The 16886-nt window shown below is 68.9% G+C and overlaps 2 protein-coding genes across 8 annotated transcripts; one reads left to right on the top strand and one right to left on the bottom strand.

Moving 5' to 3' along the window:
- Positions 1 to 103: 103 nt before the first annotated feature.
- Positions 104 to 11016, bottom strand: THOC6 (THO complex subunit 6). Of its 4 annotated transcripts, none has more exons than XM_073346462.1 (13): positions 10862 to 11006; positions 6638 to 6753; positions 6493 to 6557; positions 6124 to 6227; positions 5212 to 5249; positions 5095 to 5143; positions 4935 to 5006; positions 3981 to 4083; positions 3647 to 3696; positions 2834 to 2896; positions 2307 to 2417; positions 810 to 938; positions 104 to 502 (listed from the first exon to the last, which is right to left on the bottom strand). In XM_073346462.1, exons 1-13 carry the CDS (start codon positions 10964 to 10966, stop codon positions 419 to 421), a joined length of 1089 nt encoding a protein of 362 aa, XP_073202563.1. In that variant the 5' UTR covers positions 10967 to 11006; the 3' UTR covers positions 104 to 418. The 4 variants fall into 4 exon arrangements, 3 of the variants coding, with proteins under 3 accessions (XP_073202563.1, XP_073202564.1, XP_073202565.1); XM_073346463.1 differs by having other exon boundaries at positions 3981 to 4080; XM_073346464.1 differs by having other exon boundaries at positions 10460 to 10954.
- HCFC1R1 (host cell factor C1 regulator 1) lies at positions 10719 to 16355 on the top strand. Of its 4 annotated transcripts, none has more exons than XM_073346465.1 (6): positions 10719 to 10853; positions 13251 to 13483; positions 13571 to 13633; positions 15471 to 15650; positions 15760 to 15894; positions 15977 to 16355. In XM_073346465.1, the coding sequence occupies exons 2-6, from the start codon at positions 13341 to 13343 to the stop codon at positions 16131 to 16133; spliced, it is 678 nt and encodes a 225-aa protein (XP_073202566.1). In that variant the 5' UTR covers positions 10719 to 10853; positions 13251 to 13340; the 3' UTR covers positions 16134 to 16355. The 4 variants fall into 4 exon arrangements, with proteins under 4 accessions (XP_073202566.1, XP_073202569.1, XP_073202568.1 ...); XM_073346468.1 differs by lacking the exon at positions 10719 to 10853 and adding an exon at positions 10907 to 10931; XM_073346467.1 differs by lacking the exon at positions 10719 to 10853 and adding an exon at positions 12314 to 12789.
- The last annotated feature ends 531 nt before the right edge of the window (positions 16356 to 16886 follow it).

The raw sequence follows: 16886 nt of genomic DNA, 5'->3' as shown, positions 1-16886 counted from the left end.
CCAGATCTGTGGGGCGACAGCTCCGTGCACCCCCCCCGCCCGGCTCCAGATCTCCCAGCCAAACCCCTGAGCCACAGCAGCCCTCCGGGCACAGAGACGTAGGGGGGGGGCCTGGATTTTATTAAAAAAAAACAAACAGAAGAGAAAAAACCAAAAGGGAGCAGGGAAAGGGGGCTTGGGGGGGCTCTGGGGTGGGGGAGGGGATTGGGGGGTCCTGGGGGCAGGAATTAGGGGTGGGAGGAAGGGAACGGGGGAGGAGATTGGGGGTTCTGGGGGGCTCTGGGGTGGGAGGAGGGGAGTGGGGGGTCAGGGAGGGGAACTGGGGGTCCTGGGGGTGGGGATCGTGGGTAGGGGGAGGAGTTCAGGGGTGCTGGGGGAGGGGATCAGGGGGTCCTGGGGGACGGGGCGCTGGGGGGAGCTAAGCGAAGCAGAGGGAGAAGGCCCGGTAGCTGAAGTTGGTGAAGACGTCGACTTTGTGGCTGCTCCCAGCGGCCGTCAGCACCTGGGGGGGACAGATCAATTCGGGGGGGGGGGGGAGTCAGTGGGGCCAGGACCCTGGGGTCCCCTTTGGAGCTGAATTAGCTTCATTGGAGTCCCTGCCCCAGAGCCCCCCTCTTCCCAGCCCCCTGCCCTCCCCCCGACTAGATGCCTGACTCTACTCGAAGCCCCCCCAATTAGGTACCTTCCCCTCACTCCAATTCCAGCCCCTTCCCCAGCTCCAGGCCCCGCCTCTCTCCCAGCCCCTCCCACCTCCCAGCTCCTCCCCCACTCCTCTCCCAGCCCCCCCATGTGCGTGGGGCGCCCCCTACCTTGTGCTCAGGGGAGCGCTCGTTGACACAGAGCGAGTGGACGGAGCGGGGCGTGCAGGGGATCTGAGCCCTGATTTCCCCACTGATCTGCAGGTGGTTGATGGCCGGGCTGTGCCCTGCGGAGAGGATCTGGGGGGCAGAGACGGGGCGGGGGGGTTAGTGAGAGACCTCGGGAGATAACGGAGGGAAAGAACCAATGAACGTGCGGGGCCTGGAACGAGTGGCGGGATGGGAATAGAAGGAGAGAGGAGAGAAGAGAAAAGACGGGACTAGACTGAATGACGAGAGCATTAAAAAGAACCAACAAACGAAAGGGGGAACGGGACAAAGAGGGAAAAAGCCGCAAGGAATGAACGAAAAGGCAAACGAACGAAGAGACGAACACAGGAACAGAGCGGCTGGACAGGAACAGAAGAAAAGAACGTCAGACATCAAATGAAGAAACGAGAGAGAGAAGGAACGGGGAAAAAAGAGTGAAAAAGTGACCTGGGGGCTAGAACGACAAAAGGAAGGAAGGTAGGGCTAGAACAAAGGACTGACTAAAAAAGCGAACAAATGAACAAGCAGAGGACTGGCACAAATGAAGAGGGCAAGAAAAAGAACGAATGTAAAAAGAAAGAAGGAAGGGAGTAATAGAAAGAAAACAATTAACAAACCAACAGGAGAACAGAACGAATGGGGAAAAAGTAAATACAAACATGGAGGAAGAGAAGGAAAGGAGGAAAAACAGAACGCAGGCGTGAATGAACGGAGAAGAGAATGAATGAAGAGAACAAGAGAAAGAAGGAACCAAAACAAACGGAGAAAAGAACGAAAGAATGAACGAAGAGGGAAATAGACATAAGAACGGCCAGACTGGGTCAGATCAAAGGTCCGTCTAGCCCAGTGTCCCGTCTGCCAACAGTGGCCAGTGCCAGGCGCCCCAGAGGGAGGAAGGAAGGAAGAAGGCAAGAGAAAGAAAGAACGAAAAGAAAAATGAAGACAAACGAATGGGAAAAGAACAAACGAAGGAAGAACCCCAGTGACGAATGAACGATAAAAGAGAAGCAAAGAAGGAAAAAAGAGCGAACGGACAGGAAACGGAACAAATGGAGGAACAGGACGGAAGGATGGATGAACGAATGAATGCTAGAAAGAATGAATAAAACAAACGAAGGAATAAATCAGGGAACAGAAAGAGGGAAGAAAACGCGTGAATGAAGCAGTCAAACGAACAAATGAACCGGGGAGCAGAACGACTGAATGAAAAGCGCGAACGAACCCGCAGGGCAACAGGAAGAACCAACGAACGGGGGAAGAAAACGAAGGAAGGAAGGAAGGATCGCCCACTGGGTGAAAGAACAAACGCCCCCCGAAGTGCCCCCCACCTGCCCACCCGGGGGAAGGACGCGATGCCCACCCAAGCGTGTGCCAGGAAGAGGCTGGACCGGAGGGGAGGAGACACGGAGGAGCCCGGGCCTGGCGCAGGCCGAGGGGTGCAGGCCGGGGGGCACTCACCAGGTCCTGGTAGAACATGACGTGCTGCTGGCAGTGGGGCAGGGGGAAGACCGTGGTGGGGGTCACGGAGCGCAAGTGCCAGAGGGTGAGCGCCGGGCCCCCCCCGCACACCTGGGGGAGAGACGGGGTCAGACGCCGCAGGGACCCCCAACAGCCCTGCTCCCCCCGCACCCCATGAGCCTCGGCGTCTCAGGCCAACCCCTCGCAGCCAGCTGGGAGGGGGAGACTGCTACCGGGCCCAGCGCGTCCCCGGAGCCCCCCAGCCGGGCGCCATGGGGCGGGGTGCGTCCCCGGAGCCCCCCGGCCGGGCGCCACGGGGCGGGGTGCGTCCCCGGAGCCCCCTGGCCGGGCGCCACGGGGCGGGGTGCGTCCCCGGAGCCCCCCGGCCGGGCGCCACGGGGCGGGGTGCGTCCCAGCAGATCCCTAGCCCCACAGCTGAGGAGACGGCGACTTTACCACCCCAGGTGCAGCGGGGGGGGGGCCCCCAAACCAGAGCCCCCAGCGCCCCCTGCTGGGAACTCACGCACCATCCAGTCACAGTCTGTTGCCAGGCAACGGATCCACTTCCCGAGCTGGGGCCGGCTGCATTCCTGGGGGAGGGGAACGAGGGCCCGTTATGGGGGGAGCAGTGGGGTCTGGTGGGTCAGAGCTGGGGGGTCTGGGAGCCAGGACTCCTGGGTTCTCTCCCCAGCTCTGGGAAGGGAATGGGGGCTGGTGGGTCAGAGCAGGGGGGGCTGGGAGCCAGGACTCCTGGGTTCTCTCCCCTGCTTTGGGAGGGGAGTGGGGGCTGGTCGGTTAGAGCTGGGGGGTCTGGGAGCCAGGACTCCTGGGTTCTCTCCCTGGCTCTGGGAGGGGAGTGGGGGCTGGTGGGTTAGAGCAGGGGGGGCTAGGAGCTAGGACTCCTGGGTTCTCTCCCTGGCTCTGGGAGGGGAGTGGTGGCTGGTGGGTTAGCGCAGGGGGGGCTGGGAGCCAGGACTCCTGGGTTCTCTCCCCAGCTCTGGGAGGGGAGTGGGGGCTGGTGGTTAGAGCTGTGGGGTCTGGGAGCCAGGACTCCTGGGTTCTCTCCCTGGCTCTGGGAGGGGAGTGGTGGCTGGTGGGTTAGCGCAGGGGGGGCTGGGAGCCAGGACTCCTGGGTTCTCTCCCCGGCTCCGGGAGAGGAGTGGGGGCTGGTGGGTTAGCGCGGGGGGCGCTGGGAGCCAGGTTCTCTCCCCGGCTCCGGGAGGGGAGTGGGGGCTGGTGGGTTAAAGCAGGGGGGGCTGGGAGCCAGGTTCTCTCCCCAGCTCTGGGAGGGGAGTGGGGGCTGGTGGTTAGAGCTGGGGGACGGGGGGAGCTGTCGTTACCTCGTATTTGTGCACTTCGATGAGCTGGACCTGGGCCCCGGTGCGTAGATCTGCGACACAGAGAGCTCGGTGTGGGGGGGGGCAGGGCCTCCTTCCCCCCCCCCCCGCCCCAGTCATCACCTGCCCCGGCAGAGAGACAGTGGCGGGATGGGCCATTCTCACCGCTCAGCCGGGGGCAGGGGGGCACATGGACGGGTCCCTGCACATCCCGGAGGACATGGATGGCCCCAGGCTCCGAGCCACCCCCTCCCCCGGCCCACGGGCCCGCCCGAGGGCTCAGGATGGGGCCAGGGTGTCAGGACGGCGGCGCCGTGGGGGTCCTCCGGCTCCTCACCCCACATGCGCACGGTGCCGTCCTCGCTGCCCGACAGGCACTCCTGGGCCTGGTCCCGCAGCGCCAGGCAGTGGACGTAGTCACTGTGCCCCCGAAACTCCTGCTGGGGAGACAGGGAGAGAGAGTGGGCAGGGGGGCACGGACAGACGGGGTGGATGGGGATGGACTGACAGAGAGGGGGAGGGGACAGACAGACGAGGACAGACAGACGGGAATGGACAGACGGGAGGACAGGCACACACAGAGGGGGACAGACAGACGGGAGGACGGGGTCGGACAGACGGGAGGACAGGTACACACAGACGGGGACAGACAAACAGGGTGGACGGTGACAGACAGACAAGGACAGACAAACGGGAGGACGGGGACGGGGACAGGAGGACGGGGATGGACAGACGGGAGGACGGGGACAGGAGGATGGGAGGACAGGCACACACAGATGGGGACAGACAAACGGGAGGACGGGGACGGGAGGACGGGGACAGGAGGACGGGGACGGACAGACGGGAGGACGCGAAAAGGACGACGGGGATGGACAGATGGGAGGACAGGCACACACAGACGGGGACAGACAGACGGGAGGACGGGGACGGGAGGACGGGGACGGACAGACGGGAGGACGCGAAAAGGACGACGGGGATGGACAGATGGGAGGACAGGCACACACAGACGGGGACAGACAGACGGGAGGACGGGCACACACAGACGGGGACGGACAGACGAGAGGACGGGGACAGAAGGACGGGGACGGACAGACGAGAGGACAGGGACAGGAGGACAAGGACGGACAGACAGGAGGACGGGGACAGACAGACGCTACCCTCCCGTTTCAGTGCGTTCCGGCCCATTTCCCCAGCAGTGACCGAGGGGGGGGGGGCTCCCCCTGGTGGCCCACCCCTGCACCCACAGGCTCCCATGGCCCCCCCAGCTCCACGGTGACCCCCCCACACTCACGGTGAAGGCGCCGGACTCCAGGTCCATGGCGTGCACGGCGCAGTCGCCCCCGGCCAGCAGGAGGCTGTTATCCTGCGGGGGAAGGGCAGAGAGACAGCAGGTAAGGGGGGTCTGGGGGACCGAGGGGTGCCCCCCCTTCCCACAATGCACGGCGGCTCACCTTGGGGTTCAGCTGCAGGCTGTTGATCTCAGGCACCTCCAGGCTGCTCCTGGCACAGGAGAGAGAGCGGGAGTGTGAAAGCGAAGGGGGTGGGGGCAGGGGGACGGGGGGGCTCACCTGTACGGGGGTCTGCGGCTCCAGGCTTCCTTGCACCCCTGCCAGGGAGAGAGGCGGCGTTAGGAGGGACCCAGGCGTCCAGGGCGGGAGAGGCGGCGTTAGCAGGGACCCAGGCGTCCAGGGCGGGAATAGGCGGCGTTAGGAGGGACCCAGGCGTCCGGGGCGGGAATAGGCGGCGTTAGGAGGGACCCAGGCGTCCGGGGCGGGAATAGGCGGCGTTAGGAGGGACCCAGGGGCCCGGGGTGGGAATAGGTGGCGTTAGGAGGGACCCAGGAGCCCGGGGCGGGAATAGGCGGCGTTAGGAGGGACCCAGGCGTCCGGGGCGGGAATAGGCGGCGTTAGGAGGGACCCAGGGGCCCGGGGTGGGAATAGGTGGCGTTAGGAGGGACCCAGGAGCCCGGGGCGGGAATAGGCGGCGTTAGGAGGGACCCAGGGGCCCGGGGCGGGAATAGGCGGCGTTAGGAGGGACCCAGGAGCCCGGGGCGGGAATAGGCGGCGTTAGGAGGGACCCAGGAGCCCGGGGCGGGAATAGGCGGCGTTAGGAGGGACCCAGGAGCCCGGGGCGGGAATAGGCGGCGTTAGGAGGGACCCAGGAGCCCGGGGCGGGAATAGGCGGCGTTAGGAGGGACCCAGGAGCCCGGGGCGGGAATAGGCGGCGTTAGGAGGGACCCAGGAGCCCGGGGCGGGAATAGGCGGCGTTAGCAGGGACCCAGGAGCCCGGGGCGGGAATAGGTGGCGTTAGGAGGGACCCAGGAGCCCGGGGCGGGAATAGGCGGCGTTAGGAGGGAGCCAGGAGCCCGGGGCGGGAATAGGCGGCGTTAGGAGGGAGCCAGGAGCCCGGGGCGGGAGAGGCGGCCTCAGCAGGGACCCAGGCGTCCGGGACACGAGGGGGAGGGCAGCGGCATGTCTCACCTTCTTGACGATGTCGCTCCAGTTCCAGGCCTTGAGCTCGCCGTTGCCGGAACTCAGCAGCTGCCGCTCGGTGGAGACCATGGCGTAGACCGGCCCGTCGTGGGCTGCGGAGGGGAGCAAGGCGGGCGTCAGCCCCGGGGCAGGGCATCTGGAGGATGCCCCAGCTGGGGCAGCTGGATTCGGTGCGTGATGGGAGCTCCCTGGCATGACCGGGTGCTGTGCGTTCCGGGAGCTCCCCAGCTTGGTGCAATGCATTCTGGGACCCCTTGGCTTGGCAACAGTGGGCACGACGCATCCCAGGTTGGCGCAAGTGGCCCCAGTGCATGCTGGGAACCCTCCCTCACTCCCCCACCCGCGAGAGGCACCTACCTGTGAAGGACACCACCGGCTTCTTGCTCTCCTCCTTGGCTTCGGAGCTCAGCGCCGCCGAGAGGCTGGGGGGAGCAGAGGGGGGTGAGCGGAGGGGAGCAGCCCCAGGAGGGGCAGGGGGTGACGGGGGCAGGCCGGGGGTTACCTGAAGATGGCGATCTCCCCATAGTTGTTCCCAGCTGCCAGGTACTTGCCGCAGGGCGAGACGCTCTGGGAGAAAACGGTCATATGCAGCAGCTCCAGCGCGCGCTGGGCATCCCTCTGGGGGCGGGAGGGCGACATGTTAGGGGGTCAAGTACTGGGACATGTATTCCCAGCATGCACCGGGCCGGGTCGCGCCAACCCGGGGGGGCTCCCAGCACGCACCGGGCCGGGTCGCGCCAACCCGGGGGGCTCCCAGCCTGCGCCAGGCCGGGTCGCGCCAACCCGGGGGGTCCCAGCCCGCGCCAGGCCGGGTCGCGCCAACCCGGGGGGTCCCAGCCCGCGCCAGGGCCGGGTCGCGCCAACCCGGGGGGCTCCCAGCCTGCACCGGGCCGGGTCGCGCCAACCCGGGGGGCTCCCAGCCTGCACCGGGCCGGGTCGCGCCAACCCGGGGGGCTCCCAGCCTGCACCGGGCCGGGTCGCGCCAACCCGGGGGGCTCCCAGCCTGCACCGGGCCGGGTCGCGCCAACCCGGGGGGCTCCCAGCCTGCACCGGGCCGGGTCGCGCCAACCCGGGGGGCTCCCAGCCTGCACCGGGCCGGGTCGCGCCAACCCGGGGGGCTCCCAGCCTGCACCGGGCCGGGTCGCGCCAACCCGGGGGGCTCCCAGCCTGCACCGGGCCGGGTCGCGCCAACCCGGGGGGCTCCCAGCCTGCCCTGGGGCCGGGTCGCGCCAACCCGGGGGGCTCCCAGCCTGCCCTGGGGCCGGGTCGCGCCAACCCGGGGGGCTCCCAGCCTGCCCTGGGGCCGGGTCGCGCCAACCCGGGGGGCTCCCAGCCTGCCCTGGGGCCGGGTCGCGCCAACCCGGGGGCTCCCAGCCTGCGCCGGGCCGGGTCGCGCCAACCCGGGGGGCTCCCAGCCTGCGCCGGGCCGGGTCGCGCCAACCCGGGGGGCTCCCAGCCTGCGCCGGGCCGGGTCGCGCCAACCCGGGGGGCTCCCAGCCTGCCCTGGGTCCGGGTTGCGCCAACCCGGGGGGCTCCCAGCCTGCACCGGGCCGGGTCGCGCCAACCCGGGGGGCTCCCAGCCTGCACCGGGCCGGGTCGTGCCAACCCGGGGGGCTCCCAGCCTGCACCGGGCCGGGTCGCGCCAACCCCGGGGGGCTCCCAGCCTGCCCTGGGTCCGGGTCGCGCCAACCCGGGGGGCTCCCAGCCTGCGCCGGGCCGGGTCGCGCCAACCCGGGGGGCTCCCAGCCTGCGCCGGGCCGGGTCGCGCCAACCCGGGGGGCTCCCAGCCTGCGCCGGGCCGGGTCGCGCCAACCCGGGGGGCTCCCAGCCTGCGCCGGGCCGGGTCGCGCCAACCCGGGGGGCTCCCAGCCTGCGCCGGGCCGGGTCGCGCCAACCCGGGGGGCTCCCAGCCTGCGCCGGGCCGGGTCGCGCCAACCCGGGGGGCTCCCAGCCTGCGCCGGGCCGGGTCGCGCCAACCCGGGGGGCTCCCAGCCTGCGCCGGGCCGGGTCGCGCCAACCCGGGGGGCTCCCAGCCTGCGCCGGGCCGGGTCGCGCCAACCCGGGGGGCTCCCAGCCTGCGCCGGGCCGGGTCGCGCCAACCCGGGGGGTCCCAGCATGCACCGGGCCGGGTCGCGCCAACCCGGGGGGCTCCCAGCCTGCCCTGGGGCCGGGTCGCACCAACCCGGGGGGTCCCAGCATGCACCGGGCCGGGTCGCGCCAACCCGGGGGGTCCCAGCCTGCACCGGGCCGGGTCGCGCCAACCCGGGGGCTCCCAGCATGCACCGGGCCGGGTCGCGCCAACCCGGGGGGCTCCCAGCCTGCACCGGGCCGGGTCGCGCCAACCCGGGGGGCTCCCAGCCTGCACCGGGCCGGGTCGCGCCAACCCGGGGGGTCCCAGCATGCACCGGGCCGGGTCGCGCCAACCCGGGGGGGTCCCAGCATGCACCGGGCCGGGTCGCGCCAACCCGGGGGGCTCCCAGCCTGCGCCGGGCCGGGTCGCGCCAACCCGGGGGGTCCCAGCATGCACCGGGCCGGGTCGCGCCAACCCGGGGGGCTCCCAGCCTGCCCTGGGGCCGGGTCGCACCCAACCCGGGGGGTCCCAGCATGCACCGGGCCGGGTCGCGCCAACCCGGGGGGCTCCCAGCCTGCCCTGGGTCCGGGTCGTGCCAACCCGGGGGGCTCCCAGCCTGCACCGGGCCGGGTCGCGCCAACCCGGGGGGCTCCCAGCCTGCACCGGGCCGGGTCGCGCCAACCCGGGGGGCTCCCAGCCTGCGCCGGGCCGGGTCGCGCCAACCCGGGGGGCTCCCAGCCTGCACCGGGCCGGGTCGCGCCAACCCGGGGGGCTCCCAGCCTGCACCGGGCCGGGTCGCGCCAACCCGGGGGGCTCCCAGCCTGCCCTGGGGCCGGGTCGCGCCAACCCGGGGGCTCCCAGCCTGCGCCGGGCCGGGTCGCGCCAACCCGGGGGGTCCCAGCCTGCCCTGGGGCCGGGTCGCGCCAACCCGGGGGGCTCCCAGCCTGCACCGGGCCGGGTCGCGCCAACCCGGGGGGGCTCCCAGCATGCACCGGGCCGGGTCGCGCCAACCCGGGGGGCTCCCAGCCTGCACCGGGCCGGGTCGCGCCAACCCGGGGGGCTCCCAGCCTGCACCGGGCCGGGTCGCGCCAACCCGGGGGGCTCCCAGCCTGCCCTGGGGCCGGGTCGCGCCAACCCGGGGGGCTCCCAGCCTGCACCGGGCCGGGTCGCGCCAACCCGGGGGGGCTCCCAGCATGCACCGGGCCGGGTCGCGCCAACCCGGGGGGCTCCCAGCCTGCACCGGGCCGGGTCGCGCCAACCCGGGGGGGCTCCCAGCCTGCACCGGGCCGGGTCGCGCCAACCCGGGGGGTCCCAGCCTGCCCTGGGGCCGGGTCGCGCCAACCCGGGGGGGTCCCAGCCTGCCCTGGGGCCGGGTCGCGCCAACCCGGGGGCTCCCAGCCTGCCCTGGGGCCGGGTCGCACCAACCCGGGGGGGCTCCCAGCATGCACCGGGCCGGGTCGCGCCAACCCGGGGGGTCCCAGCCTGCACCGGGCCGGGTCGCGCCAACCCGGGGGGGCTCCCAGCATGCACCGGGCCGGGTCGCGCCAACCCGGGGGGTCCCAGCCTGCCCTGGGTCCGGGTCGCGCCAACCCGGGGGGCTCCCAGCATGCACCGGGCCGGGTCGCGCCAACCCGGGGGGTCCCAGCCTGCACCGGGCCGGGTCGCGCCAACCCGGGGGGGCTCCCAGCATGCACCGGGCCGGGTCGCGCCAACCCCGGGGGGTCCCAGCCTGCCCTGGGGCCGGGTCGCACCAACCCGGGGGGTCCCAGCCTGCCCTGGGGCCGGGTCGCGCCAACCCGGGGGGCTCCCAGCCTGCACCGGGCCGGGTCGCGCCAACCCGGGGGGCTCCCAGCCTGCCCTGGGGCCGGGTCGCGCCAACCCGGGGGGCTCCCAGCCTGCCCTGGGGCCGGGTCGCGCCAACCCGGGGGGTCCCAGCCTGCACCGGGCCGGGTCGCGCCAACCCGGGGGGCTCCCAGCCTGCCCTGGGGCCGGGTCGCGCCAACCCGGGGGGCTCCCAGCCTGCCCTGGGGCCGGGTCGCGCCAACCCGGGGGCTCCCAGCATGCACCGGGCCGGGTCGCGCCAACCCGGGGGCTCCCAGCATGCACCGGGCCGGGTCGCGCCAACCCGGGGGGGCTCCCAGCCTGCCCTGGGTCCGGGTCGCGCCAACCCGGGGGGCTCCCAGGGAGCCCCACGCCCGGTGCATGCTGGGATTGCCTCCCCCCGTCCTCTGCCTGTGCTGCGGCTGCAGTTACCTCCCCAGGTGCCATGAGGCCTCCTCACACAACGTGCCTCCGCGTCGCGCTACTCTGACGTCGTCACTCCGCGTCTCCCCCGGCCGAGGACTACAGCTCCCAGCAGGCTGCGCGGGCCCGCCCGGGGCGGCTCGGGCAGCGAGCGCGCGCGGCGCCCGATGAGAAATGGAGTCCCCACGCGCCGGACGGTCTCGTCCCAGCAGAGGGCCAAGGACTACATTTCCCAGTAGGCCCCGCGCCGCCGCAGTCCATTGGCCCGCTCCTCTCACGTGACGGGGGAGGCTGCGCACGCATCCCGGAGGAAGGTGGTGGCGGAGAATCCTGAGGACGCTGAGGCGGGGGGGAGGGGAGTAAGAAAAAGGACCTCGGTCGGTGCGAAAAAAATCTCTGTCAGGTCCGTACCGCGCATGCGTCGAACCCCACCCAATCGCTGCCCCCGTCGCGAGACGAACGGTGGAAGCCACGCGCCGAGGTGCCAACCGCTACACCTGGGGTCGCTCTGCGCATGCGCGCGGGCTGACTTCGGCCTGTGGCGCGCCCCCGGAACTGCAGCCCCGCCCCCTGCGTCTAGCCACGCCCCCTTTCGAGGGCCCGCCCCATCTCTTCAGGGGGTTGTGGCTGGGTGCAATGCATGCTGGGAGCCCCCCCGGCTCCACGAGACCCGGCGCAGTGCATGCTGGGAGCCCCCCGGCCCGGCGTGATCCCCCCCGGTGCATGCTGGGAGCCCCTGGCCCGGCGTGGCCCGGCGCAGTGCATGCTGGGAGCCCCCCCGTCTCCATGTGACCTCCCCGGTGCATGCTGGGAGCCCCCCCGGCCCCACGAGACCCGGCGCAGTGCATGCTGGGAGCCCCCCGGCCCGGCGTGATCCCCCCCGGTGCATGCTGGGAGCCCCCCGGCCCGGCGTGATCCCCCCCGGTGCATGCTGGGAGCCCCTGGCCCGGCGTGGCCCGGCGCGGTGCATGCTGGGAGCCCCCCCGGCTCCACGTGACCCCCCCGGTGCATGCTGGGAGCCCCTGGCCCGGCGTGGCCCGGCGCGGTGCATGCTGGGAGCCCCCCCGGCTCCACGTGACCCCCCGGTGCATGCTGGGAGCCCCTGGCCCTGCGTGACCCCCCCCGGTGCATGCTGGGAGCCCCTGGCCCGGCGTGACCCCCCCGGTGCATGCTGGGAGCCCCTGGCCCGGCGTGACCCCCCCCGGTGCATGCTGGGAGCCCCCCGGCCCGGCGTGGTCCCTCCGGTGCATGCTGGGAGCCCGTCCAGCCTCGCGAGGCCCGGCGCAGTGCATGCTGGGAGCCCCCCGGCCCGGCGTGACCTCCCCGGTGCATGCTGGGAGCCCCCCCGGCCCCACGAGACCCGGCGCAGTGCATGCTGGGAGCCCCCCGGCCCGGCGTGATCCCCCCCGGTGCATGCTGGGAGCCCCTGGCCCGGCGTGGCCCGGCGCGGTGCATGCTGGGAGCCCCCCGGCTCCACGTGACCCCCCCGGTGCATGCTGGGAGCCCCTGGCCCGGCGTGGCCCGGCGCGGTGCATGCTGGGAGCCCCCCGGCTCCACGTGACCCCCCCGGTGCATGCTGGGAGCCCCTGGTCCGGCGTGACCCCCCCGGTGCATGCTGGGAGCCCCCCTGGCTCCACGTGACCCCCCCGGTGCATGCTGGGAGCCCCTGGCCCGGCGTGACCCCCCCCCGGTGCATGCTGGGAGCCCCCCCGGCTCCACGTGACCCCCCCGGTGCATGCTGGGAGCCCCTGGCCCGGCGTGACCCCCCCCGGTGCATGCTGGGAGCCCCTGGCCCGGCGTGACCCCCCCCGGTGCATGCTGGGAGCCCCCCCGGCTCCACGTGACCCCCCCCCGGTGCATGCTGGGAGCCCCCCCGGCTCCACGTGACCCCCCGGTGCATGCTGGGAGCCCAGCAGCTCAGTCCCTCTGGCGCCCTGCGCCTTGGGAGCCGGCCGAGCCCGTCGGGCTGGGCGTGTCTGCCGCCCTGTCAGGGATCCCGCCCCACTCTGAACTCTCGGGGACCCGCATGAAAACCCCCTAAGCTTATTCTTACCAGCCCGGGTTAAAACTTCCCCAAGGCACAAACTATTTTACCTTTTCCCCTCGGACTTCATGGCTGCCACCACCAAGCGTCTAACAGATACATAGCCGGGAAAGAGCCCGCTTGGAAACGGCTTTCCCCCCAAATCCTCCCCAGACCCGACACCCCCTTTCCTGGGGAAGGCCTGATAAAAATCCTCACCAATTTGCATCGGTGACCACAGACCCAAACCCTTGGATCTTAAGAATAGGGAAAAATCAATCAGGATCTTAAAAGAAGAATTTTAATTGAAGAAAAGGTAAAAGAATCACCTCTGTAAACTCAGGCTGGTAAATACTTTACCGGGTAATCAGATTCAAAACACAGAGAGTCCCTCTAGGCAAAACCTTAAGTGACAAAAAGACAGAAAAACAGGAATCTCCATTCCATTCAGCACAGCCTATTTTAGCAGCCATTTAAAGAAATCAGAATCTAACGCGTCTCTAGCTAGATTACTGCCTCAGTTCTCAGACTCCATTCCTGTTCTGTCCCCGGCAAAAGCCTCCCACAGACAGAGAGACCCTTTGTTTCCCCCCCCCTCCAGCTTTGAAAGTATCTGGTCTCCTCATGGGTCATTGTGGTCAGGTGCCCGCGAGGTTATTCTAGCTTCTTACCCCTTTACAGGTGAGAGGGTTTTCCCTCTGGCCAGGAGGGATTTTAAAGGGGTTTACCCTTCCCTTGATATTTATGACAGCGTGTAACTCTCCCTTGTCTCTCCAGGCAATGACCCGCGGATGGGTCCCCAACCCTGGCAGCCGGGGGCGGCGGTGACCTCGAGCCCCATCACTGCCCCTTCCTAGGGGGGCGGACATGGGCTGGAGCCGCCGCCCGTGGCTGGGCTCCCCCCGCTGCACGGCCCCGACCCCTGACTGGAGGCAGGAGGTGCCCCGCAGAATGCCCTGGGCCGCTCGGGATCAGGGGCTGGTCAGCTTCACCGGCACGGCACTGCCATGGTGAGCATATGCGGGGGCTGCTGGGACTGAAAGAGCTGGGACGGGGCACTGGGACCCCCTGATTTTGACTCTCTCCTCCTGTTTCAGCATCCGCCAGCTGCCCCACGTGGCGTCGCTGGCCCTGAAACGCCGCCTGGAGAAGGAAGAGCAGTGAGTATGGGGGAGGTGACATCAATGGGGGAGGCCTGGGGGTCCCCCCTTATATTGGCCTTCATCCCCCTTCCTGGTTAAACCCTGCCTGGTTCCTCACCACAGCCTGGCTGCAGTGCATGCTGGGGGATCCCTAGTTCGGCAGGACCGGGGGCGGGACTTCCTGAGAGCTCCCCCGGTTGGCATGAGCAGGGGCAGTGCCTGCTGGGAGGCCGCTCTCTTGGCGTAACTCAGTGCAATGCATTCTGGGAGGCTCCTGGCCTCATGTGACTAGGCGCAGTGCAGCCCAGGAGACCCGTTACCAGCTTTGCCCGTTACTTTGGGGTTCACTCATTTATTAGGGTTACCCTTGGGGAGGGGAGTTGTGTACAGCTATCAACGTGCTGCTTGTGTCCCTTGTGTTCTCATACGGAGCTCTGCTTCTCCCTGCTGCACGTCCCCTCCCAACGGCGTGATCCTGCAGGACCTCGGTTCCCTAGGGCTGTAAAAACACCGTGAAAACACACCCACACCCCCACCCCACCCCAAGTGGACCAGGTTAATCAGCACTTTCACATCACAATTGTTCTGGTCGCAACCCACTGGCTGAGCAAACCCCAGGGGATTTGGGGGCATTGCAGGGATCTTTAGCTTAGGGACGAGGAGCCTTGCTGCAGAGCGAATGCGGAACCAAAAAAAACCCCACGAGGGGGAGACGGAGACGTAACCGGCTTAACCATGAAAGTTATTTATTGCCAGGTAATAACCACCGGGGAACCAAACCAAACCGTGATCATCTTAAATCCAGATTATAAAAGTCAGATTTAGAAAACTCTATCTGATCACACACGTCAGGGTCAGGGGGCTGCACCTAGAGAGCGAGAGAGCTGGGTTCTCACCACTCCGTGAAGCTGGAGTCGATTGGGGGTCCCAGGGGGCGGTGGTAGCTGAGGGTCCGGAGTGCTGGGGTCCCAGTGGACCTGCTGCAGAGTTTGGATCCAGTTAGCAGAGCATGGGCTGGAGCGTGGGTCGGGGTTTTGTAGGGGAAGAACAGTGGTTCAAGGGAGACGCTCGATTTGTTTATGGGCAGACGGATGGCTCAAGGGAGGATCCCAAAGTTGTTTTGCTCATGACAACAGGAGCTGAGCTTCCTGGCTGTGGGCGCTGTTCCCTGGAGGGAGCTCACAATGCAGTTAGGGAGCGTCACCATTTTGGATACCAATAAAGGATTCATGACTAGAATTGCTCTGATCACCACTGAGCTGAGGGCATGGAGGCGTGGGTTCATTAACATCTGGGGCAGAGATCCCCCATCATGCCGTGCTGCCCTGCTTTTCTGCTCCCAGAGTTCCCTGCGGTCCTTGCCTTGGAATCTCCATTCTGTAGGCTGATGGAGATGCCTCCTTGTCCCATCTTCCATGCAGATGAGGCTAGGGGGGTTTCCTTATTCCTGTCCCCCTTAGCCTGGGGTTTAGGGGTGTCTCCCACAGCCTTTCCATTGCTTTTTGTACGTCTTTCTTCTGGTGCAGATTTGGTTCAAGCAGAGGCTGGGGCGGGAAGGTCTTTCGTGAGTCAGCCAGGCTGGGCCCTGCCCCCGGTTCCCCAAGAACACAGAGCTGCTAGGTGGCTCCCCAGCTTGGCGTGAGGTGGTGCAATGGCTTCTGGGAGCTCTCCAGCTTGGCTGGACTGGTCACGCGGGCGCTTAGGCACGCAAGGCTCGGCACGACCGTGCGCAATGCATGCTGGGAACCCCCGTCTCGCTGCAAGTGGGCACACAGCAGCCCAAGAGCCCCCCAGCTTGGCGTGACCGAGCGCAGTGCATTGTGGGAGCTCCCCTTTCCCTCCCCACCCGCTGCAGGCAGCCCGGCCCAAAGCAGTTCCTGTCGGAGGAGAAGATGGCGGCCCGCTTCAACACGCTGAGCCTGGAGAACGACCACGTCTACAGCGGCAACGGGTTCCCCGCCCGGGGCCCGGCGCCCGACCCCGCCTGGGCGCAGTGGGTGCAGGATTACGCCCGCTGCCGGCAGCCGGAGCAGAGGTACCCGGGGCGCACCATGGGGAGCAGGGCGGGGGAGCATCGTGCTGGGGGGAACGGGGGACTCGCCCCAGAGGTGGCTGCATCTCAGCGCTGTGCGTTCCCCCCCCAGGCTGCCCCCGGCTGGAGGGAGCGAGGACGCCGGCGGGGCGGAGGCCGAGGAGGGCAGCGTGGTGCTGGAGGGGGAGTTCAGCATGGCCGACTGCACTCCCCTCAGCCTGGCAGAGCCGGGCCTCCTACAGTACCTGTGAGTATTGCCCCATGGAGGGGCAGGAGGGGGCAGGGAGGGGCTGGCGTTATCTAACTTCCGTCTCCTTCCCCTGCCCCAGGAACCCCGCGACGGAGCTGGTGCTGTGGACCCCCCCGGGTAGCCAGGTGCCCCACTCCATCCGGACCCTCATGCTGCCCCCCAGCGCCCTAGCTGGCCCCCCGCTGCTCTCCCCAGGCCGGGGGCAGGGGGTGCGGCCGGAGGAGATGGAGCTGTGATGCAGGACCGTTCCCCATCCCAGCTGGGGAGACGCTGGGTATGGACTCACCCCAGACAGACCCACAGGGGCTGGACACACCCTGTCGCCAGCGCAGCGAGCTTCCCCGCAGCAGTGCCCCGAGCTGGGGCGTCCCCACCACTGCGACCACAAGATGAACTGTACTGAAGTTTGTGCGCCTCGCCCGCTGCCCGGGAGTCAATAAAGGAGGAGAGAGCCCTGAGGCTGGGGAGGTCTGGAATGTTTTGGGGGCTGCCCCCCCCCACAGGGAGGGGGAATTTTGTGGGAGTCCCCTCTCTCCCTGCTGGAGGGACCAGCCCCCCTGGGGAAAGATTTCTCGCCCCAGGCAGAGGGTGGGGACAGCGTTTCTCCCCCGGCCTGGGAGTTCAAAGCAGGTGAGGCGCTTGAAAGGGGTTTGCAACCCCCCAGCCAGGAATAGTCCCCTCTCCCGGCAACGCTGCGAGCTTCCCCCAACAGTGCCCCCAGCCACTGACTACACAGCCTGCTGCTGTGAGCTTCCCTCTAGAGGTGCCCCCAGCCAGACACTCCCCCAACACCGGCCCACCCCCAGCGCTGTGCCTTGCCTCAGTGGCTGCCCTGCTGGTGAGTTCTCCCTCCCCCACCCACTGTCCACCCCCCAGCACTGTGCCCTGCCTCAGTGCCCCTCACCGGCAAGTTCTCCCCCAGACTGTCCGCCCCCTGGCGCAGTGAGCTTCCTCACCACAGTGGCCCCAGCCCTTGGGCTGAATCCAGT

Source organism: Lepidochelys kempii, chromosome 6, assembly GCF_965140265.1.
Source record: "Lepidochelys kempii isolate rLepKem1 chromosome 6, rLepKem1.hap2, whole genome shotgun sequence".
NCBI classification, from domain to species: domain Eukaryota; kingdom Metazoa; phylum Chordata; order Testudines; family Cheloniidae; genus Lepidochelys; species Lepidochelys kempii.
This window is presented reverse-complemented; position numbering and strand designations above follow the sequence as displayed.

What these genes read in the sequence shown, in the direction of transcription:
- THOC6 (XM_073346462.1), bottom strand. Translation starts at nt 10,966, where the DNA reads ATGCGCAGAGCGACCCCAGGTGTAGCGGTTGGCACCTCGGCGCGTGGC. An exon ending in CGGCACCGTGCGCATGTGGG is followed by an intron (nt 3,697 to 3,980) that starts GTGAGGAGCCGG and finishes TCTGTGTCGCAG; the next exon opens with ATCTACGCACCGGGGCCCAG. An exon ending in AGCGCTCCCCTGAGCACAAG is followed by an intron (nt 503 to 809) that starts GTAGGGGGCGCC and finishes TGTCCCCCCCAG; the next exon opens with GTGCTGACGGCCGCTGGGAG.
- HCFC1R1 (XM_073346465.1), top strand. Translation starts at nt 13,341, where the DNA reads ATGGGCTGGAGCCGCCGCCCGTGGCTGGGCTCCCCCCGCTGCACGGCC. An exon ending in CGCCTGGAGAAGGAAGAGCA is followed by an intron (nt 13,634 to 15,470) that starts GTGAGTATGGGG and finishes CACCCGCTGCAG; the next exon opens with GCAGCCCGGCCCAAAGCAGT. An exon ending in CCGGGCCTCCTACAGTACCT is followed by an intron (nt 15,895 to 15,976) that starts GTGAGTATTGCC and finishes CCCCTGCCCCAG; the next exon opens with GAACCCCGCGACGGAGCTGG.